General features: G+C 39.1%; 1 protein-coding gene and 1 long non-coding RNA gene across 6 annotated transcripts in view; one reads left to right on the forward strand and one right to left on the reverse strand.

The window, feature by feature from the left end:
* Positions 1-16,739, forward strand: part of LOC311090680 (uncharacterized protein) — a 55,014-nt gene extending 38,275 nt beyond the window's left edge. For 3 of the 4 annotated variants that reach the window (XM_084126118.1, XM_084126119.1, XM_084126120.1), the window contains 4 exons: positions 1,139-2,128; positions 4,653-5,468; positions 6,332-6,805; positions 14,956-16,739. In XM_084126118.1, the coding sequence (XP_083982244.1) occupies positions 1,139-2,128; positions 4,653-5,468; positions 6,332-6,805; positions 14,956-16,007 (3,332 nt within the window). In that variant the 3' untranslated portion in view covers positions 16,008-16,739. The remainder of the gene's footprint in view (positions 1-1,138; positions 2,129-4,652; positions 5,469-6,331; positions 6,806-14,955) is intronic. The other variant, XM_084126121.1, reaches the window with a different exon arrangement.
* Positions 16,740-22,923: 6,184 nt separating this feature from the next.
* On the reverse strand, positions 22,924-23,601 carry LOC311079206. Of its 2 annotated transcripts, XR_014605352.1 has the most exons (4): positions 23,491-23,600; positions 23,317-23,415; positions 23,135-23,234; positions 22,924-23,052 (listed from the first exon to the last, which is right to left on the reverse strand). It is a non-coding gene; the product is annotated as an uncharacterized lncRNA (long non-coding RNA). The 2 variants fall into 2 exon arrangements; XR_014605351.1 differs by having other exon boundaries at positions 23,317-23,601.
* Positions 23,602-25,242: the final 1,641 nt, after the last annotated feature.

Below are 25,242 nucleotides of genomic sequence, written 5' to 3' on the forward strand. Positions count from 1 at the left end.
TATGGGTCAAGAGTCCAACTAAAGCAACCATTGATCGTCATAACGGTGGCTTACAATTTGAGATTTTCTCCTTCAGTGATTCTGCTTGTTAACATCAGGTGTCTTCAATAATGTTCAATCATCACTAAATTAATCACTTAATTATCTCATTAACTTAAACACTCTTGAGTGTGGACTCATACACTCCCAGGAGTGTTAATTTAACACTGGAGTTTTTGCTGTGTACAAAGAGCCGTAGTTAACTGACAAGCTGAGCCATATCGCATTAAATATCGCTGGCGATACGTCCGCGATATTAATGCGATATGGCTCAGCTTGTCAGTTAACTACGGCTCTTTGTAGTAAATTCTGCTCCATCTGAAAGCAGGTGATGGTGATTTACTACTAATCAAGGAACCGGCTTTACTGACGAGATGCGCATAACAATATCGCGATTTAAATCACCCAGCCCTAGACAGAACCTTACTTTGTGACTCTCGCATATTTTGATGGCATACGTCACAGTCACGTGGAGTCGGCACTGTCTCAAGTCGGACAACATTTCTAACCAGCATGCCCTGCTCCAAGCCAGACACCGATCGATCTGCGCAAAGCTGCATTAAGTCGAACAAGCCTATCCACTAGCTTCATTTCTAAATGAATCCGTCATTATGAACAAATTGTTTGAATGAATGATTCAATTAATCACTCATTAAGACATGGACTTGCCGCCAATTACTGGTGGTTTTATTTTCATATTTATTTAACCATGACAGGTCTGTACCGAACAAAACAGACTTGATAAATATTGTTCCATTATTGTTATCGAAAAAACACTAACAAATATCGAGATATAATATTTTTTTGTCAATATTGCTCCTAGGCAGTTGTATTGTATAAATGTTATTACATTAAATATTTATGTCATTAATACATTTTTAATAGTTCTCACTTCAGAAATGCCTTGAAAATAATAATTGAAAGATCAATGTACCTCATTCATGCAATTAATTTATGAAAACACACCAGAATTATGATAATGTTATAACAGTTGTCTACTAGTACTTTCTGCTATTACATCAGGGCTCACTTTCATATTTCTCTCTTCAAATTATTTGTCTGTGCTAAAAATGAAATTAAACCTTTTCTTTGATTTCAGACCTGATGGAAGTGAAGGAGGAGAGTGAAGAACTGAGTGAAGTGAAGGAGGAGAGTGAAGAACTGAGTGAAGTGAAGGAGGAGAGTGAAGAACTGAGTGAAGTGGAGGAGGAGAGTGAAGAACTGAGCGAAGTGAAGGAGGAACATCATGTCAAACCTGGAGAAAAACCTTTGAGTCGCTCAAAGACTAAAAATACATTTTTAAAGAAAATAAGAGCCAAGAAATCTTTCACCTGCACTCAGTGTGGAAAGAGTTTATTAAACACACGTGATCTTGACATTCACATGAGAGTTCACACTGGAGAGAAGCCGTTCTCATGTGATCAGTGTGGGAAGAGTTTCACACAATCATCAAACCTTAAGAGTCACATGAGAATCCACACTGGAGAAAAGCCACATATGTGTGTTCAGTGTGGAAACCGTTTCAGATGGAAAATTAATCTTCATGTTCACATGAGAGTTCACACTGGAGAGAAGCCGTTCACGTGTGATCAATGCGGCAAACACTTTCATGGATCATCAACCCTGAAGAGACACCTGAGAGTTCATACGAAGGAGAAGCCGCATTCATGTTCTGTGTGTGGAAAGAGTTTTTCACTGCTGACCTATTTACACGCACATCAGAAAATACACACTGGTGTGAGAGAGTACATGTGCTTTGAGTGTGAGAAGACTTTCATTACAGCGAGCCTTTTAAAACAACACCAGAGAATTCACACTGGAGAAAAACCTTACAAGTGTTCACACTGTGACAAGAGATTCAATGATTTATCAGGTCTGAAATCACATGAGAGGATCCACACTGGAGAAAAACCTTACAAGTGTTCACACTGTGACAAGAGATTCAGTCAGTCATCAAGTCTGAAAACACATGAGAGGATCCACACTAGAGAGAAGCTGCCCTCATGTGACAAGAGCGGATCTAGTTTCAGACACAAACCAACTCTTAGACATCACACGAGAGTTCACACTGGGAAGAGGCGGGAGTCAGGTGTGAATCACATTATTATTCATGATGTTTCACGCCTCCCCGCATACAGCCATTCTAACATTAACGGCAATATTTTAACAATCTAAGCGCATAATCTAAAGCAAAAGGTCTTTAAATAACAAAAAATACTGCTTAATTTACTTAAGACTAGGTTTTTGTTGGTCAATGGCTCAGTCTATGTCAGTTTCCTCAAAATAGCATCAGAGAATACACACTGGAGAAAAACCTTACAAGTGTTCATGCTGTGACGAGATTCCGTCATTTAACAAGTCTGAAACTTAGGTTGATGCCTAATGCGGCATCACCGAACTCATGCGGTGAGTTTAGTGTGGGGTATTTGAAATGAATGCGGGAAAGTCGAAAGCTGTGATTATTGTCACTGTCGTGAACGTGCACCCATTTGCCAACGACAATGGCATTTGTTGGTGATTTCGCAAAACCTGTCGGCGAAAGAAAATCTGGCTTAAAGGGATAGTTCACCCAAAAATGAAAATGCTGTCCTTATTTACTCGCCCTCATGTTATTCCAAACCTGTATGAATTTCTTTCTTCTGCTGAACACAAAAGATGATATTTTGAAGAAAGTCGGTAACCAAACGACTGATGGACCCCGTTGACTTCCATAGTAGGGAAAAAAAATACTATGGAAGTCAATGGGGACCAGCAACTGTTTAATTACAAACCTTATTTAAAATATCTTCTTTTGGTTTCAGCAGAAGAAAGAAAGTCATACAGGTTTGGAATATAGTGAGGGTGATTAAATAATGACAGCATTTTCATTTTTGGGTGAACTATCCCTTTAAAGTCGTGCAGTGTGAACTCGGAATTAGTTTAGCTAAAGGTGTGAGAATAAACACATGATCGTTGTCATGCGGTGAATCCGGCCAATAGTGGACCAGCAGTGTCGTCATAAGAAACTGCACTGGCTGAGTCCTCTGGCTGCTCTTGAATCGCTCTCGCATATTTTGATGGCATACGTCACAGTCACGTGGAGTCGGCACTGTCTCAAGTCGGACAACATTTCTAACCAGCATGCCCTGCTCCAAGCCAGACACCGATCGATCTGCGCAAAGCTGCATTAAGTCGAACAAGCCTATCCACTAGCTTCATTTCTAAATGAATCCGTCATTATGAACAAATTGTTTGAATGAATGATTCAATTAATCACTCATTAAAGCAACAACATGGAACTTTTCCTCTGCGGTCGCCCTACAGGTTGGAAGCGGAATTGTCCATTACCGTTGTCGTAAAATGATTTACGGTTACTGTATATGAAGCATGCAGGTTTTTTTCATATGGGCAATGATAATATTATTAATCTTCCCCCTTTCATAATTTATACATGTTTAGTAGACTAAACATTTTAACTCAAACATTTGCGATTTGCATGTCGATTGCAATGCTCAAATCTGAACGAGAATGATAGCGATAGCATCCTAACCATCTAAAACTACCATGTTAGTGTTTACTAGCTACCAGATTGATAATTCGCTCATCTACTAGCTGATTCATGAAGATAAATAAATGGAGGACCAGATAGTTTCCGTAACGTAGCCAGGCAGACAACAGATTAAAAAAACTAAAGATAGTATGCAAGCAATTTACAGTTACTTACTAGTTCAACAGCATGACGGCCAAGTCAGCATCGGTCTGGTAACTCTCATCCTCCATAAGCTAACGCCAGCGAGCAAACGCTCGACCAATATTGATCCTCGTCCTGCCTTTCAGTTTATCACTCTCCCTTTTCCTCTTCCGACTCTACTCCGACAAAACCTTGGACTTCTTACGTTTCGCTGCTGCTTCAGCCATGACGAAAACAGACGTACGAAAACAAACGCGTTGGTTGGCCACATTTGAGGAAGTGGTGGGCAAAGTGACGTATGCCGTAAAGCAGTCGAATTTTGTAGTTCTTTTTGAGCGCTGGTTACTACCCGCACCCCGAAGTTACATAGTGCCAGTAAAAGCGATACAGACCCCGTCAGGCTCTGGCAGACGTCTCATTCAACCTATTGTAAGTCGATGTACTATCACAAGGGTCTTGGAAATATATTATGAAGGTTGAAAAGTTACATGTTGTTACTTTAAGACATGGACTTGCCGCCAATTACTGGTGGTTTTATTTTCATATTTATTTAACCATGACAGGTCTGTACCGAACAAAACAGACTCGATAAATATTGTATCATTATTGTTATCGAAAAAACCCTAACAAATATCGAGATATAATATTTTTTTGTCAATATTGCTCCTAGGCAGTATTGTATAAATGTTATTACATTAAATATTTATGTCATTAATACATTTTTAATAGTTCTCACTTCAGAAATGCCTTGAAAATAATAATTGAAAGATCAATGTACCTCATTCATGCAATTAATTTATGAAAACACACCAGAATTATGATAATGTTATAACAGTTGTCTACTAGTACTTTCTGCTATTACATCAGGGCTCACTTTCATATTTCTCTCTTCAAATTATTTGTCTGTGCTAAAAATGAAATTAAACCTTTTCTTTGATTTCAGACCTGAGTGAAGTGAAGGAGGAGAGTGAAGAACTGAGTGAAGTGAAGGAGGAACATCATGTCAAACCTGGAGGAAAACCTTTGAGTCGCTCAAAGACTAAAAATACACTTTTAAAGAAAGGAAGAGCCAAGAAATCTTTCACCTGCACTCAGTGTGGAAAGAGCATCACAACAAAACATAAACTTGAGTATCACATGAGAGTTCATACTGGAGAGAAGCCGTTCACATGTGATCAGTGTGGGAAGAGTTTCACACAATCATCAAACCTTAAGAGTCACATGAGAATCCACACTGGAGAAAAGCCACATATGTGTGTTCAGTGTGGAAGGCGTTTCAGATGCAAAAGTAATCTTCATGTTCACATGAGAGTTCACACCGGAGAGAAGCCGTTCACATGTGATCAATGCGGCAAACAATTTCATGGATCATCAACCCTGAAGAGACACCTGACAGTTCATATGAAGGAGAAGCCGCATTCATGTTCTGTGTGTGGAAAGAGTTTTTCACTGCTGCCATATTTACACGCACATCAGAAAATACACACTGGTGTGAGAGAGTACATGTGCTTTGAGTGTGAGAAGACTTTCCTTACAGCGAGCTTTTTAAAACAACACCAGAGAATTCACACTGGAGAAAAACCTTACAAGTGTTCACACTGTGACAAGAGATTCAGTCAGTCATCAAGTCTGAAAACACATGAGAGGATCCACACTGGAGATAAGCTGGCCTCATGTGATCAGTGCAGATCTAGTTTCAGACACAAACCAACTCTTAGGCATCACACGAGAGTTCACACTGGGAAGAAGCAAGAGTCAGGTGTGAATCACATTATTATTCATGATGTTTCATGCCCCCCCGCATACAGTCATTCTAACATTAACGGCAATATTTTAACGATCTAAGCGCATTATCTAAAGCAAAAGGTCTGGAAATAACAAAAAATACTGCTTCATTTACTTTAGACCAGGTTTTTGTTGGTCAATGGCTCAGTCTATGTCAGTTTCCTCAAAACAACACCAGAGAATTCACACTGGAGAAAAACCTTACAAGTCTCAAGTCGGACAACATTTCTAACAGGCATGCCCTGCTCCAAGCCAGACACCGATCGATCTGCGGCAAAGCTGCATTAAGTCGAACAAGCCTATCCACTTGCTTCCTTTCTAAATTAATCAGTAATTATGAACAAATCATTTGAATGAATGATTCAATTAATCACTCATTAAGACATGGACTTGCCGCCATCTACTGGTGGATTTATTTTCATATTTATTTATCCATGACAGGCCTGTACCAAACAAAACAGACTCAGCAAAATATTGTTCCATTATTGTTATCAATAATCCTAACAAATATCGAGATATAATTTTTTTGTCAATATTGCACACCCCTAGGCAGTATTGTATAAATGTTAATATTACATTCGATAATTGTCATTAATCAAATATATTTAATAGTTCTCACTTCAGAAACGTGGTTTGTGCCTATAATGCCTTGAAAATAATAATTGAAAGATCAATGTACTTCATTCATGCAACTAATTTATGAAAACACCAGAATTAGGATATTTTATAGCAGTTGTCTACTAGTACTTTTTGCTGTTACATCAGGGCTCACTTTCATATTTCTCTCTTCAAATTATTTTGCTGAAAATTAAATGAAAAAGTTTTCTTTCATTTCAGACCTGAGTGAAGAATTGAGTGAAGTGGAGGAGGAACATCATGTCAAACCTGGTAAAAAACCTTTGAGTCGCTCAAAGACTAAAAATATATTTTTAAAGAAAGGAAGAGCCAAGAAATCTTTCACCTGCACTCAGTATGGAAAGAGTTTCACAAGCAAACATAAACTTAATGGTCACATGAGAGTTCACACTGGAGAGAAGCCGTTCACATGTGATCAGTGTGGGAAGAGTTTCAGGCAATCACAATGCCTTAAGAGACACATGAAAATCCACACTGGAGAAAAGCCACATATGTGTGTTATCTGTGGAAACAGTTTCACACACAAACATCATCTTCATGTTCACGTGAGAGTTCATACCGGAGAGAAGCCGTTCATGTGTGATCAATGTGGCAAAACATTTCATGGATCATCAAGCCTGAAAAGACACTTAAAAGTTCATACGAAGGAGAAGCCACATTCATGTTCCGTGTGTGGTAAGAGTTTTTCACTGCGGCAAAATTTACAGAAACATGAAAAAATAGCGAACCGTCTATTTCCTCTAATAGACGTCTATTCCCTGGTGCTATTTTGCAGTTTCAGAAAACAATTCCGCCCTAGTCCAGGAAAAAACTATTCTAAAGTCAGTGGCGTGTTATTCAGATGCTATTTTAAGGGTGCATGCATGGCCATAATGTAGCTTGTGCACAATGCGCATACACTTTGCTTTTCTCTGCACTTACGCAGCAGTTCAAATTTTTGCAAACCATTCATAATTACAAGGAAAAATATTACCACATGAGGGAAATCATTGTGGCGTCCATGAAGATGTGAAAAAATAGGCATAAATCTAGTTTGCATATTTACCCAAATTATTCAGGCTAATTGTAGTAATGATGGATCAATAGTGGCAAGACACATAGGTATATAAAGACATCTGACAAAGTGAGTTGTCCGTCAAGAACCGGGAAACAAAATTCTGAAGACTGCGAAATCACCTTTACTATCATGTAAGTTGTGTGTGCCTGGCAAATTCATCATTATAATAGCAATCCGGCATGGAACAAACGCACCTGCTCTTAAAGGGAATGTGAGATGATGCTCTGGTTGGTTTATTTCACGTTACACCCAAACCGCACCTATGAGTAATGTAGCTACTTCAGACAACCCATTTTAAATTTGAGATCCGCCAACAAAGTTACTTGTGTTTCGCTTTTGATTCTTGCGTTTCAGATCGTTAAAATAGGGCCCATTCAGTCATCATGTCTGAAAACACTGGAGAGGATCCACATAGCATTATTCATGATGTTTCACGCCTTTCCGTAAACAGCCATTCTGACATTAATGACCCTATTTTAACGATTTAAAGCCCTATTCGGACGGGATTATCTTTATACGGGTAGATTATGTCCGGTCGAACAATGTATTAATTGACTTCAGATTGGATCATGTGGTAATGGCACTTACCTATTGTAAAAGATGTTTCGTGCTTCTAACAAGTGCTTTCGATCTTTTTTTTTTTTTATATGAATGGTGTGTGGAAAACACTTGAGTTTTGCCACAGACTCGTCCCAGCATCTAGAATGCAACAGAATGCTTTTTCAAGCGTCTCCATACTTGAAACACAGTGGAAAACTACTTTTAAACAAAATGAATGAATGTTTACGTACATATTTACAGTGGGTCTATTCGCACAGGATTAGTATTACCTGAGGTAATTTTTCCGGACCTTTTTACTAGAGATGCACCGATTACAATTTTCTAGGCCGATTCCGATTTTTCATTGAGTTTGACCTGCCGATACCGATTTTAGCCGATTCCGATTTAATTTTTTTTCTAACCACTTTACAGCACACACAAATATTTATTTTCGATCTTTTCTTTAACTCTTTCACGCGTAAGTTTAAAATATTCTAACTGACACCCCTACCCCCCACCTCCAGAGTGAGTTTTTTCAAGGCAAACGTTCCCTTTAATGTTTCCATGGCGACGCGTTACGCGATACACCGCAGCCACAATAATACTGTTTGACAGATGTGTCGCTTTTATTTCGCTTTTCCTTTTTTATTCAAAATATTGCTTACCATGTCATCAACTAGCTTATCTGATATTCTGATTCTCAAATACATGTAAGTGAGTGTGTTTGGTCGTTTTAAAAACCTTTATAAATAATCTTGATCTATAACATGAGATGGGCACCACAATGTTGTCCTGTCAGTCGGATTTACAGCATGTGAATTCATCATTTTCTCCCGAAATAAATGAAAGAAAGTGGCCGGTGAACTGAGAAGAATAGAGTAAACTTTATAGTTACTTCCACTATGTTTGTCTGATATGAATAACGTTAACACATGTCGGCAAATTATATTTGAATAGATTGTTATTGCTGCTTCCACAGACATCAGTGTGTATTTTACAAACTCCAAATGTATTGTTTTACTCGTGCTTATGTGTATTTAAATATCTGAAACTTAAAATAAACATTATGAGGTTGAAATCACTGCGTAGTTGTGATAAATGACAGCGCTGAGCGCGTCCGACTCTGGCACAGCGCCAGCCAAAGCACGAAAGCACAGTTTGAATCTGGCAGTGATGCGAAGTCACTTTTCCTTTCTAAATCACACGAGGTCCCCAGATAATACTAATCCAGTGCGAATAGGGCTTTAGTCTATTTCAGTTTCCTCAAACACGCCAACAATGGGCCTGAACACACCTCGTTTTCAGATCAACACACCCATGGGCGAGCAAATGGTTGAAAATGCATTTGCTATTTAAACAACGTGGAGCAGGATGTGAAAATGATAAATGCGTCGAGCTGAAACTAGCAAAAAACACTGGTATCCAAAAAGGCTGAAGAGTTGAAAGGTTTGTTTGAGCTGTGCCCTCTACTGTACACGCAAGAATGTGCATTTCCTTTAGCCTGAGGGATATTTAAATTTTGGTTTGAAAGGGTCTTTACATTTTACACACAAAAAAACAACACTTTTATCCAAAGCGACTAACAAATGAGAACCCTAGAAGCAGTTAAACTAACAGTACGACAACAATATGCAAGTGCTATGACCCTTCTCAGTTTTATTTAACACAGAACTTGTACTTTTTTTATATATATATGAAGATAAAGTGTTAGTATTACTGGATCAAGTGCTGTCGAAAAAGAGGCGTCTTCAGACGTTTCTTGAAAGTGGCTATGGACTCAGCAGCTCTGGTTGAGTTAGATCAGTCACGGTAAAGGTCAGAGAAAGATTTTGTGCCTCTTTGAGATGGCACCACAAGACGTTGTTCGTTTGCAGAGCGCAAGTTTCTGGATGGCACATAAGTCTGAAGTAATGAGTTTAAGTAAAAGGGAGCAGAGCCATTGGTTGTTCTGTAGGCAAACATCAGTGACTTGAATTTGATGTGAGGGGCAACTGGCAACCAGTGCAATTTTGTGAGGAGAGGAGTGACGTGCTCTCTTCGGCTTGTTAAAGACCACTCTGGCTGCAGCATTCTGGATCAGTTGCAGAGGTTTGACCGTGCAAGCTGGAAGACCAGCCAGGAAAGCTTTACAATAGTCCAGTCTGGATAGAACTAGTGCTTGGACAAGGAGTTGAGTAGCATGTTCTGATAGGAAGGGCCTGATCCTCCTAATGTTGTACAAGGCAAATCTACATGAACGGGCAGTTCTAGCAATGTGGTCTGTGAAGTTCAATTGATCAACAATTACCACTCCAAGGTTCCTGGCTGACCTTGATGGAGTTATGGATGACGAGCCTAGCTGAATAAAGTTGTGATGGAAGTGTTGGGTTGGCCGGGTTGACCACAAGTAGCTCTGTTTTCGCAAGGTTAATTTGAAGGTGGTGGTCCTTCATCCAACTAGAAATGTCTGTCAGGCAGGCTGAGATTATATCAGCTACCGTCAGATCGTCAGGCTGGAATGAGAGGTAGAGTTGTGTGTCATCAGCATAGCAGTGATAGGTAAAGCCATGTTTCTGAATCACAGAACCTAGTGATTTCATGTAGATGGAGAAGAGAAGTGGTCCAAGCACTGAGCCCTGAGGCACTCCAGTAGCTAGATGTTGGGTCTTAGACACCACAACCCTCCACAATACCCTAAAGGACCTACCTGAGAGGTAAGACTTGAACCAGCGGCCCCCGAGATGCCCTTTATCTCTAGGATTGACAGGAGGATCTGGTGGTTAACTGTGTTAAAGGCAGCAGACAGATCCAGCAGGATGGGAACTGAGGATTTGGAAGCTACTCTTGCCAGTCTCAGAGCTTCAATTTCTGAGAGCAGGGCAGTCTCAGTTGAGTGTCCGCTTTTGCAACCAGACTGGTTGCTGTCCAAGAGGTTGTTCTGTGTAAGGAAGGAAGAGATCTGGTTGAAAACAACTCTTTCAAGTGTTTCGCGACAAATGAAAGAAGAGATACTGGTCTATAACTTTCCAGATGTGCTGGATTTAGAATGGGTTTCTTAAGCAGTGGGGTTACCCGAGCCTGCTTAAATGCTGTGGGAAAGGTACCAGTGTGAAGAGAGGTGTTTATGATGTATGTGAGTGCGGGTACAACTGAGGATGAAATGGCTTGAAGTAGGTTAGTGGGAATAGGATCAAGAGGACAGGTGGTAGGGCGATTGGAAAGGAGGAGTTTGGAGACTTCTGCCTCTGAACGTAAAGGCAAGGAGGGTAAAATGTGTGTGTTAGCTGGTAAAATGTGTGTGTCCGTTTGTGGATTGGTAAATTGGCCGCTGATGGTGGTGGTTTTATTTATGAAGAATGTGGCAAAATCGTCAGATGTTACGGTTGATGAAGGAGGAGGAGGGTTGAGAAGAGAGGAGAAGGTTTTGAAAAGTTTGCGAGAGTCTGAAGAATTGTTTATTTTGTTGTGATAGTAAGTCATTTTTGCAGTAGAGATATTAGCAGAGAGGGAAGAAAGGAGGAATTGATAAAGACCAAGGTCAGTAGGATCTTTTGATTTGCGCCACTTCCTCTCTGCACTGCAGCCCTGAGTTAAGAATGATGTTCACGGAGATCATCAGATAACCAGGGGGCAGCGGGTGTGGCGTGGGCTGGCCTGAAGGAAAGGGGGCAGAAGTTGTCCAAGCAGGATGTTAAAGTGGAGAAAAGATGATCAGTTGCACTGTTAGTATCTAGTGTTCTAGTATTCTTGCGTACTTGATGGCATACGTCACATCCACGTGGAGTTGGCGCTGTCTCAAGTCGGACAACATTTCTAACGGGCATGCCCTGCTCCAAGCCAGACACTGATCGATCTGCGCAGAGCTGCATGAAGTCAAACAAGCCTATCCACTTGCTTAATTTCTAAATGAATCAGTAATTATGAACAAATCGTTTGAACAAACGATTCAATTTAGGGGTGTCGCAATATACCGGTGTTGACGATAATCGTGATATTCAAAGCATGAAATATTGACATCATGTTAATTTAGAGTGTGACAATATACTGGTATTGGCGATAACCACAATGTTTAACCCTCTGGGGTCTAGGTGTTTTTGGGGGTCCTTGAGATGTTCTGACATGCACTGACATTTGTGCTTTTTTCAGTTGCTTATAAACATAGTAATGGCAAAGGTGTAATTACACTCTATTTAGCACAAACAGGGCTACCATAATATGTGAGCAACATGTATGTACATGTTTGTATTTTTGAGAGAATAATGTTTAATGTGAAGTAATGTTTATGCATGGTTATTGAAAAAACTAAAGTTTCTGAAATAAGGCCTCAAAATACTAAATATGTGTCCATAAGACTTCTGAAAAATGCATTTTGTCGCCTAGAGTTTTTTCTTCAAAATTATGTGAAAATCATCCTGCCTAATCACTCACATAAAACAATACATTGATTTAAATTTTGTAAGACACTTTCTGTTTGGAAAGGCAAGGCGAGTGGGCGTCAACGATCCAACACCATCATGCATATTTAGTGGTTCACACCTGAGGAGACAATGGGGCCCGCATACATAATGAGCCATTCATTCAGGTGTGTCACTGAGCCACAAGAAAGAATGCAAGAGCAATATATATATATATATATATATATATATATATATATATATATATATATATTAGGTTATACAATTACAACAATTAAAATTGTAACAATATTTCCAGTGTAATCTTTCTTTGCAAAAACTAAAGTAGGCTATACATTTTATCATATTTATTTCAAAAGTTAAGGATTCATTAGTTTGAATATAGCCTATATATATGAGCAGAAATTGGCAACATTATAAGCTTATTTTATGTGGCAGTATTTTACAGTAAAAACTTTATAATCCTATTTTTGTAGTCGATTTTCACTCATCTCAGTATAGCAATAGAGTTTGGTAAAAGCTTGTTCATTCATTCACACACAGAAACGCGATTCATTTTTAAACAGTCTTTTTTTCCAGCTGTAGCATCTGTCCATTCATTCATTCATACATAGAAACGCGATTCATATTTAAACAGTCTTTTTGTGTGTACAGACACTTGCGATTAGAACAAAGCAGATATAGAACTGACCTATTCCTCAGCAGGATCCGTTGCTCCTCGAAATGAAACTTCTAGCACTTCTGAGGTAAATTTTCTTTATTAAGGATTTTTAAGGATTATTATTAAGATAGTATTATTCCTCACAGCGTCGTAAAGTACATGACCCGCGGTGTGTGTTATCCAGCTGATGTAGGCATTCACATGTTTGCCTGGATCACCTCAGATTTTTTGCGTTTGAATAGTGCGCGCTCTCAGTGGGCGGGGTCACATTAAAACATAATGAGCTGAGATGAGAACGACTGACATCTCTCTCTTTTCATACATATTACATAAACTGAGACTATTTGTTTTTTATAAAAATTACTTCATTTAAAAGAAGAGAATTTAAGCTTCATGCCTGTGTGTCTGTATGCCTGATTGACTTGAGTATTCGCTGAGTTACAGTTCATTTTCGGACGCGTTTCAGAATGGACTACACTGACAGAGAGAAAGCAGAACTCGCATCATGTTTATTTTTCTTCATTTGGCAAAAAGCAAAACACGTTGTTTTTATTGTGAATATACACAAAAATAATACACACTTAACAGGATCGATTGATGTTTATCACAAGCATGTAAGATCAAAATCAACAGATTATTTTGAATCTGTTTTGCACTGATAAGGGAAAAAATGAGCAGATCCCGCCGGCGTAATTGCTGACCCCAGGGGGTTAAAATGAACAGGACTCTTATGATAACATGACACGTAAATACTCCAGCGCCAGTACCTGGTTGACCTCTCAGGTGGCTGTATTGCACCCGCTGACACCTATCAAATAAGAAGACGACGCAGCGCGCGCCCGCACAGCTAATCTGAGAAGAATGACGTCTGAGCGAGAGAGTGAAACACTCTGTCCACACCCGAAAAAATTAAGCTCACAACATCTCCTAAAGAAACCATCTCCTTAAAGGGGGTCGCACACCGGACAAGAAGCGCACGTCTTTAAAATTCGAACGCATTATTCTCTATGAGTGTACACACACCGGCGGTGTCATTCGGTGTCTATCCGCGGTGCCCAGCAACTGCGCCCAGCAACGGCTCAAAATCCGGCCGCGACACAGAGCGTTGAGATTCTCAATTCATTCAGTTAACGGATGGTCTGAGGTAAAGTGTTCAGATCGCAGACTCAGCTACTATTTTATTTAATTGTACAGTACAATCATAACATAGTACAGACAGGCATTATCTTCATTTCATAATGTTCTTAGACATAACAATATTGCTGGCCATAAACTGAGAAAGTGCGCGTCCGGTGGGCGATACCTCGAGTTGTCCTAGACGCGTCGCGGCACTTCTCGTCAGGTGTGCGATCCCCTTAAACCCAATCTGCAGAATGTGTAGCCACCAACCTTTTAACCCATCTCCGTGTCCATCACTCTGCGGATTACGCCATTTTACAGAGAGTAAATTGCGATTATTTTACTAGTCATGGAATGGGAAACGTGACATTAACCTGTTAACAGGGGGTTTCTGTGATCATATATCCTATTTTTTTACTCATCTTATTTTTGCATTTGTATTTGCACTTGGTTTTTTTGTTCAAATCTGCTATCTGCATGACTTTATTGGCGCCGGCGCAACAGGTTTAAGAGCTTTTCAGTTCTACAGGAAACATTCAGACAGTGTTTTGCAAAAATTTGCCATAGATTGAGTATACAAGAAGTAATGCATAATAATTCAATTCCTAATTCAATTCCTAATTCAATTAATCGCTCATTTAGATATGGACTTACCGTCACCTACTGGTGGTTTTAATATTGTTTCATGATTGTTTCATTAGCAAAATATTGTTTCATTATTGTTATCGTAAAAATCCTAACACATATTGATATAATATTTTTTGTCAATTTTGCACACCCATAGGCAGTATTGTATAAAAGTTAATATTACATTAAATATTTGTTATTAATCAAATATGTTTAATAGTTCTCACTTCAGAAATGCCTTGAAAATAATAACTGAAATATCAATGTACCTCATTAATGCAATTAATTTATAATTTACACCAGAATTATGATAATATGTTATAGCAGTTGTCTACTAGTACTTTCTGCTATTACATCAGGGCTCACTTTCATATTTCTCTCTTCTAATTATTTTCATGAAAATGAAACCTTTTTTCTTTCATTCCAGACCTGATGGAAGTGAAGGAGGAGAGTGAAGAACTGAGTGAAGTGAAGGAGAAGAGTGAAGGACTGAGTGAAGTGAAGGAGAAGAGTGAAGAACTGAGTGAAGTGGAGGAGGAGAGTGAAGAACTGAGTGAAGTGAAGGAGGAGAGTGATGAACTGAGTGAAGTGAAGGAGGAGAGTGAAGAACTGAGTGAAGTGAAGGAGGAGAGTGAAGAACTGAGTGAAGTGAAGGAGGAGAGTGAAGAACTGAGTGAAGTGGAGGAGGAGAGTGAAGAACTGAGTGAAGTGGAGGAGGAGAGTGAAGAACTGAGCGAAGTGAAGGAGGAGAGTGAAGAACTGATGGAAGTGAAGGAGGAGAGTGAAGAACTGAGTGAAGTGAAGGAAGAGAGTGAAGAACTGAGTGAAGTGAAGGAGGAGAGTGAAGAACTGAGCGAAGTGAAGGAGGAGAGTGAAGAACTGAGTGAAGTGGAGGAGGAACATCATGTCAAACCTGGAGAAAAACCTTTGAGTCACTCAAAGAATAAAAAGATATTTTTAAAGAAAGGAATAGCCAATAAATCTTTCACCTGCACTCAGTGTGGAAAGAGTTACACAGCCAAACATAATCTTGAGATTCACATGAGAGTTCACACTGGAGAGAAGCCGTTCACATGTGATCAGTGTGGGAAGAGTTTTATACAAAAAACACATCTGAAGGAACACATAAGTATCCACACTGGAGAGAAAACACACACATGTGATCAGTGTGGGAAGAGTTTCACACAATCAACATCCCTTAAGAGACATGTGAAAATCCACACTGGAGAAAAGGCACATATGTGTGTTCAGTGTGGAAGCCGTTTCACATACAAACATCATCTTGATGTTCACATGAGAGTTCACACCGGAGAGAAGCCGTTCACGTGTGATCAATGCGGCAAAACATTTATTGGATCATCAAACCTGAAGAGACACCTGACAGTTCATATGAAGGAGAAGCCACATTCATGTTCTGTGTGTGGAAAGAGTTTTTCACTGCGGCAAAATTTACATAAACATGAGAAAATACATACTTGAGGATCCACACTGAAGAAAACCACTGCAGAACTAGATTCAGACACAAATCATCTCTTAAGCGTCACATGAGAGTTCACACTCGGAAGAAGTGGCTCAGGCTTTCTGTTTTGTTTTGTTTTTGTCAATATAAAATGTTAATATTATGTTAGATAATTGTCATTAATCAAATATATTTAATAGTTCTCACTTCAGAAATGTGATTTGTGCCTATAATCAGGTTTTTCACTGAAATCACATCAGCTTCTCATTCTGAAGAAAGAACATTTAACTGATCAGTGCAGTAAACAGTTTCATTGGGCTTCAGTCCTGAAGAAACACCTGAAGATTCACACAAAGGAGAAGATTCATTCGTAATATTACGTCAGTGTTTCAGTGCTGAAGTCCTTTATTACAGAAGATGAACTGAAAAAGTGCCAGAAAATTCACATTGGAAAAGAAGGCCATAACACTTTTAAGAGAGAATCACATTAATAACATGAATCTGATATTAATTTTTAACTCGTTTTTCATCAGGACATTTAGTTTCTCTTCCACTTCTACTCTTCCATGCAAACGGAAGATATACTTTCATGTAGCCTATCTTCTTTGAAACTGGAGACTTTTTTCTCTTCTCTTGAGATGCTTTGGCTCTTATAAGTCAGTAAAGAGAGAGATCTGTCTCATTCTCCTTCACTTTTACTTTATTGTTTGTATTTTGCTTCATGTAATTATTAATTAAACTCTTTAGGCCTACTCATTTTATCAATTTTGTTGTCCATTTTTATTTTCTAATAAAATAATTTTATTTCTGAAAGCCATGAAGCATTGTTTGCTTATTGCACATTTCATGTTTTAAATTTCTCATGAGCTTTTAAATGTTTAATCAAATTATATTTACCCACACATGACTGACATTGAATGAGATTGCTGTCTGTCTACATTATTAACAGTTTCACCCTTGATAATCCAGTATCATATACATTTCATATACATAGAGTTCTAGTCAGTTTGATGTTTCATTCACACCACGAGGCTTCATGAAGTCAGAACAAATACTATGAACTTTAAACAACACACAGTTTTCACGATTACTGTCTCCATCTCACCACAGCTTTGCACAACCAGCAGAAAGAATACAGAGAAGCGGTGTGTAATCCTTATTGTTATTTTTGTGTGATTATGTTTATGTTTACATGTGCTTAGTCGCTATGAAAATTATTTTGAGGCGTCTTTGATCTACCGTTGGCTGTCTATGACGTCACCGCTCGCGCGCGCCGCCTCTTCCCTCATGAGTTTCAGCTAATTCGAGCCGCCAATAAAGAAGAAGAAGAGAATCAGCGTCGAGTCTTCTGAGGTAAGGAGATAAGTTTAAGGTATTTCTCATATTTACACAACCATCAAACACACTTTATACAGTTTGATTAAGCGACAGGCTCATTTTTGTATTGTTTTCATTGATCACAGCAATACTTGTGCGTCTTTTCTGGCGTCTTCCTATTGAGAGTGAGGAGTCACGTGCCGACTTAGGTTGATTTGAGCGGGGTCTGAGCCGGTGTGGTGAATAATATGGTTACTCGGTGTATAGAGCTGGTAAGTCCCGCCCCTTCCGCAAAACCCCGCTGGACCTCAAAGTTGAAAAACCGTCAATGCAAGTGAATGGGAGAAAATAATTATTTTCTGGTCCCGTTTGAATTGTGCCATGAATGTGAACATATGTTGTCTGTGAATTTTTTATATAACTTTTCGTGTAAAGAATGCTACAATTTAGCGGGTAGAAGTTTGATACGGTTAGACTTTGTGTGAGAGCACTTTGTGGACTACAACTCTCGACGCGTTTGAAACGTCAACACCACCAGCACACGGACTAGCTCACGGATCCCGCTAAACATGGCTGTGTCTTTGGTGCACTTCACCTCCTTCTTTCAGGGAGAGGACAAAATCGTTGAGGTTGGCGAAAACCACGGATAAGTCAACTTTATGGGGTGACGTCACATAGGCGACATGTAGTCTTTTGTCGTTATGTCTTTTCCACAACTGCTAGCTGAAAAATCATACCATATACTGTCAAACTCGTAACATGAAGAGTTATATAAAAAATTCACAGACAACATATGTTCACATTCATGGCACAATTCAAACGGGACCAGAAAATAATTATTTTCTCCCATTCACTTGCATTGGCGGTTTTTCAACTTTGAGGTCCAGCGGGGTTTTACGGAAGGGGCGGGACTTACCAGCTCTATTGGGTCCGGGCGTAGGACCCAAGCAATCCGATTGGCTCAAAGCCCGTTTTATGGGTAATCGCTTTAGTGCCTGGTTACAAATCATACAAAATCATTTTATCATAGAAGACGTTTGTACTACGTTATAACGAGTCATTAATGTATTTAATGTATTTTATATTATACGTTTCATATACTAGTATTTAACCGAAGCTATAGATTGTGAAATTAAACATTTCTCGTTGTTCGTGTGTTTTTAGTTAGCTTAGATAATAGCATAGCATACAGCTAACGTTATCCGATGATCGTGCTATGAGCTTTAACTGCACTGAATACTGCCTTACCGTATTCACAGCCATTCGTAATGCAATTATAATTATGTAATTATTTTTTATCCTCAATAATCAGCGCAATATGTTACAAGTACACTTTTATTTATTAAAAGAGCCATAAAATAATATTTTATTTGTGTATATTACTATTTTTACTATTACATTTAAATAAATTACAGAATGCTAGCTATGTTTTGTGGGCATAAATATTAATTTTGTCTAGCCTTGACTAAAGAACACTATAATATAATTATGGAATCACAATCTTAATGTAATTAATCAAACCCCTTAATTCATATAATAATCTTTATTTTAAAGAAATAACATGTTAAAGTATGTTTTGTGACGAAGTTATTTGTTTTAAAGAAATAGGGCATAATATGCTTTTTTTATTACAAGCATGTCATTTGTGTACTAATGCATATGATTTATGTCATAATAATTCTTAATACAGAACATCATACAACATCATACAACACAATAACATTTAATGTAATAAAATTAGAGAATCAAAACTTATATAAAAATTGTATTAAATTACACAATACAATACATAATGAATTCTGAAACTGAATTATGAGATGTAATATATTACATTTTTATTAACACAAAACTACAAGCAAAATGCACATCGTTTTAGGACATTTATAGAGCTTTTTAAAATACACAACAATACAAAGCAGCTTTAAACAAACATACTATGATAGTCCTCTGCACTGTTAACCCTTGCTGTAAAATTCTGACAATATTATACCATGTTCCATTAAAACAGTAATATACCGTAGAAAATAAAAGTAGCCTACAGGAATATACTGTGAATTAACAGCGCTCAAAGTCGACACTCAGAGGCTGTTTTCCCAATCACACCCTATACCCTCATTCACTATTCCCTACATTAGTTCACTAATATAGTCCCCTTGAATGAAAAGAAGAGAGTGAATTGAGACACTGATGAACACCGGATAAGCAGAATCACTGAAGGACAGAGAAACAAGAACAGAAAAAAGAGAAACACAAAAACTACAACTGACTTCCAGCCACACTGAGTGTGAAACCAGTTTACAAACCAGTTTACGATTATTTCTTTCATACATGTACAAAAGTTCTTGTTGAGAATTAACAGAGATTTAGTTATTAATAAAATTTGTTGTCACCATGATGGAGATCAGTATTTGCTTTAGTTGGTCTCTTGTCCCTTGACTTCTTACCATTCATCTCTCTCTTTGGTTGCTGTAACAGTGAGTTTATAAAACACTTTTGTCATGGCAAGAAAGAGCCAAGAGGAAGATGATCAGGTGTTTTTGGCTTTTGTGATGATGTCACAATCATCCTGGACATGTCTGATTCTCTGATCTTTTCTGTATTTATTCTTTGAATTTATGGGTATTTCATATTTAGCATATATCTGTGAATCTACAAAATGAAATCAATATTTCTGTAATCAGGTCTTCTAAAGAATATTGTAATCATATAGTGCATTCAATTTTATTTTACTCCTGCTTGACTGAGACCCACACAGATATCAACAATCAGCACATGAATCTCAACAATGGTGAAAAGTTTCATGTCGCAATGCATGCTGGGTTCCAGGATAATATAAAACTCCCAGCATGCACTGCGGCATGAATAATAATAATAATAATAAAAAAATATTGCCACCATTGTTGAGATTCATGTGCTAAATTGTGATATCTCAGTGTTTCTAAAACACAGTGTAGCTCTGTTTCTCTGGTTATGCATCATGTGTTAAAAAAAAAGAGTCATTGTATCTTATTGCTGCGTTTTCACAGTGGTGCTAATGTAACACTTTTGATTGAGGATTAAACTCTGAATAAGTGAGAATGAATTTCTTAGTGAATGAACAGGCAATATGATGATTTTGTCATCATTATCATTATAACTGCAGTCATTCATAAACTGTGTGTGCACAAGTGACTTGCAAAAACACAGCTCAAGCAGCAAAAGAAAAACTAATGTTTTAGCATCAGCATCCCAACTAAAGCAAGCACTGATCTCTATAATGGTAACTTCAAACCAAACATTTTCAATTAAACATCTCAATAACAACTTCTGTATGACAGAAATAAAGTCATACTGGTTAATAATAAGTGTAATAATGTGTAATGGCTGGAAGTCAGTCATAGTTATTGTGTTTCTCTATTTTCTGTTCTTGTGTTTCTCTTTTCTTCAGTGATTCTGCTTACAGTCACTTACATATTCCCTTAATTATCTCACTGCATTGTTACTTTTTACTCGTAGTGTGGATTTCCCTGAGGGGTTGAAAGGGTTAACTGTGTAAGATAAAAAAGACACACCCACAAAATGTATTTTAACAGTAATAAACTGTAAGTTATAAAACAGGTTTATACTGGCAACACTGTTGCCAGTAGTTTACTGTAAAATTATTTTTTTGGGTCACCATTGTGCAGAAGAGTAGAGCCTGTGCTTCAGTCCAGGAGAAGATCTACAAACGTTGATGATATGCTGCATGTTGCTTTATTTAACAGACGGTGACTGTGTAGTTGCTGATCCAGTGGAAATCTTTTTATGTACAATAGTTTTTTAGTGGTCTCAAATGAAAGAAGTTCACAGTAATACTTTGCTCACATTATTAATGCATTATAAATTTTAGTTAATACATTTAAATGACAGTTGGTCAATTTAAGGCAGTCGGTTTCTGCAAGTGTAATTAGTTAACTATAATTTAGTGCATTTTTACAGAAACAAACTAGATTACAGTAAAGAACTGTACAATTAACAGTATTTTACTGGCAACAGTGTTGCCAGTATTTTACTGTAAAAAAACCCGGTAAGGTCTAACAGTGTGGCTATAGATTGTGAAGATTTAAAAACAATTAATGTTGAGTTAGCTGTGTTAAAATATTTAATGAACTGTAAGGTTAAAGTTTTTTGAGAGCTAATGAGACAAATAGATGCAGTGTATTTTGCTGTATGAAAAGTCAAATCTTTAGTTTGAAGTAAATTCATGTTGTCAAGGCAAGTCACCTTTATTTATATAGCGCTTTTTACAATACAGATTGTATCAAAGCAGCTTCACATTGATAAAATGAAAATAATACAACAAAGTTTGTTTCTAGAAGAAAATTGCATCATTGTCCACCCTAATTAGGCAGATCAATAATATTGTTGAATATTAAATGTCCCCAACTAAGCAAGCCAAAGCCAAGGCAACAGTGGCAAGGAACCAAAACTCCATCAGATGACAGAATGGAGAAAAAAACCTTGGGAGAACCCAGGCTCAGTCGGGGGCCAGTTCTCCTCTGGCCAACAAGCGAACAGTGTATGATTATGATCCAGGCAGCATTACAGATCAGAAGTCAGATTGGTCGTGTCAATGAGGTCGGCACTTCAGGGATGCGTCATGGTTGGGTCCACGTGCAGGTCCACCATCTAGTCTGGATACGGCCGGAGTCCACCTCACTTCAGAAACGGAGAGACTGGTTGACAATTCAGTACTGCGTTGTCGTCGCGTCCAGGCGTAGGTCCTTCATCTGATGTGGATACGGCCTGGATCTGGCGGACTGCGGTAAACCTCGGTATAAGCAGAGAGACTAATATTAACGTAGACGCCATTCTTCTTATGATGGAACGAGAACATCAGGATTTATGGGAAGTGTTCCCGGTTCCGGCTGGCCTAATCTATGCAGCCTAATATGGAATTATATAAGTCTATAATGTGTTATGTGAATGCTAGGTCAAAGAGATGTGTTTTTAGTCTAGCTTTGAACTGACTGAGTGTGTCTGCTTCCCGGACAATGGTAGGAAGACTGTTCCAGAGTTTTGGTGCTAAATAGGAGAAGGATCTGCCGCCTGCAGTCGATTTAGATATTCTAGGTCAGTGGTTCCCAACCCTGTCCTGAAGGACCCCCAACACTGCACATTTTCTTTGTCTCCCTCTTCAAACACACCTGATTCAACTCATCAGCTCATTAACCCATGTGATAATGAGCTGATGAGTTGAATCAGGTGTGTTTGATGAGGGAGACAAAGAAAACGTGCAGTGTTGGGGGTCCTTCAGGACAGGGTTGGGAACCACTGTTCTAGGTATTATCAACTGGCCGGAAATTTTGAGATCGCAATAGACGTGAAGGACTATAATGCGTTAAGAGCTCGCTCAAGTACTGGGGAGCTTAACCATTTAGTGCTTTGTAAGTAATCAGCAATATTTTAAAATTTGTGCAGTGCTGTGTTGACAGAACCGGGCTAATATGGTCATACTTCCTGGTTCTGGTAAGAACTCGAGCTGCTGCGTTTTGGACCAGCTGTAGTTTGAAGGAACACCTGAGGTGTCATGGATGGACTGACTTGAGGGGACTCTGCAAAAACACACAAACAACACGTCACATGCAACTGAACACTTGTAGTCTTTAGTGCTGTGGAACATCACTCACTGTTTTTGCTTTGATATGCAAGCCCAAAGGTGCAACGCAGCAGCGGACGCAGCTAGCCCGTTGAACCTGAGTGTCATGGATGGACTGACTTGAGGGAACTCTGCAAAAACACACAAACATGCTACAACACGTCACATGCAACTGAACACTTGCAGTCTTTAGTGCTGTGGAACATCACTCACTGTTTTTGCTTTGATATGCAAGCCCAAAGGTGCAACGCAGCAGCAGACGCAGCTAGCCCGTTGAACCTGAGTGTCATGGATGGACTGACTTGAGGGAACTCTGCAAAAACACACAAACATGCTACAACACGTCACATGCAACTGAACACTTGCAGTCTTTAGTGCTGTGGAACATCACTCACTGTTTTTGCTTTGATAAGCAAACTCAAAGGTGCAACGCAGCAGCAGACGTAGTTAGCTCGTTGAACCTGGGTGCCATGGATGGACTGGCACGAGGAACTCTGCAAAAACACACACACAACACGTCACATGCAACTGTACAATTGCAGTCTTTAGTGCTATGGAACATCACTCACTGTTTTTGCTTTGATAAGCAAACTCAAAGGTGCAACGCAGCAGCAGACGTAGTTAGCTCGTTGAACCTGGGTGCCATGGATGGACTGGCACGAGGAACTCTGCAAAAACACACACACACAACACGTCACATGCAACTGTACAATTGCAGTCTTTAGTGCTATGGAACATCACTCACTGGTTTTGCTTTGATAAGCAAACTCAAAGGTGCAACGCAGCAGCAGACGCAGTTAGCTCGTTGAACCTGGGTGCCATGGATGGACTGGCACGAGGAACTCTGCAAAAACACACACACACAACACGTCACATGCAACTGTACAATTGCAGTCTTTAGTGCTATGGAACATCACTCACTGGTTTTGCTTTGATAAGCAAACTCAAAGGTGCAACGCAGCAGCAGACGTAGTTAGCTCGTTGAACCTGGGTGCCATGGATGGACTGGCACGAGGAACTCTGCAAAAACACACACACAACACGTCACATGCAACTGTACAATTGCAGTCTTTAGTGCTATGGAACATCACTCACTGTTTTTGCTTTGATAAGCAAACTCAAAGGTGCAACGCAGCAGCAGACGCAGTTAGCTCGTTGAACCTGGGTGCCATGGATGGACTGGCACGAGGAACTCTGCAAAAACACACACACACAACACGTCACATGCAACTGTACAATTGCAGTCTTTAGTGCTATGGAACATCACTCACTGGTTTTGCTTTGATATGCTATATCTTTTGTAGTGTGTAGTGTAGTGTGTACTGCAGTGTAAGTGCTGACTGGTGAGGGTATAGACAGCTGTCTTCTGTAGTGTGTAGTGTAGTGTAGTGTGTACTGCAGTGTAAGTGCTGACTGTTGAGGGTATAGACAGTTATCTTCTGTAGTGTGTAGTGTAGTGTAGTGTGTACTGCAGTGTAAGTGCTGACTGGTGAGGGTATAGACAGTTATCTTCTGTAGTGTGTAGTGTAGTGTAGTGTAGTGTGTACTGCAGTGTAAGTGCTGACTGTTGAGGGTATAGACAGTTATCTTCTGTAGTGTGTAGTGTAGTGTAGTGTAGTGTGTACTGCAGTGTAAGTGCTGACTGTTGAGGGTATAGACAGTTATCTTCTGTAGTGTGTAGTGTAGTGTAGTGTGTACTGCAGTGTAAGTGCTGACTGGTGAGGGTATAGACAGCTGTCTTCTGTAGTGTGTAGTGTAGTGTAGTGTAGTGTGTACTGCAGTGTAAGTGCTGACTGTTGAGGGTATAGACAGTTATCTTCTGTAGTGTGTAGTGTAGTGTAGTGTGTACTGCAGTGTAAGTGCTGACTGGTGAGGGTATAGACAGTTATCTTCTGTAGTGTGTAGTGTAGTGTGTACTGCAGTGTAAGTGCTGACTGGTGAGGGTATAGACAGCTGTCTTCTGTAGTGTGTAGTGTAGTGTAGTGTAGTGTGTACTGCAGTGTAAGTGCTGACTGGTGAGGGTATAGACAGTTATCTTCTGTAGTGTGTAGTGTAGTGTAGTGTGTACTGCAGTGTAAGTGCTGACTGGTGAGGGTATAGACAGCTGTCTTCTGTAGTGTGTAGTGTAGTGTAGTGTAGTGTGTACTGCAGTGTAAGTGCTGACTGGTGAGGGTATAGACAGCTGTCTTCTGTAGTGTGTAGTGTAGTGTAGTGTGTACTGCAGTGTAAGTGCTGACTGGTGAGGGTATAGACAGCTGTCTTCTCTGAAACATATGGAGTCTTTAACCACTGTTCACCTGATGTGAGCAAAACATAAAGAA

The sequence above is a fragment of the Abramis brama genome (assembly GCF_963993115.1).
Source record: "Abramis brama genome assembly, chromosome: 1".
Lineage (NCBI taxonomy): Eukaryota > Metazoa > Chordata > Actinopteri > Cypriniformes > Leuciscidae > Abramis > Abramis brama.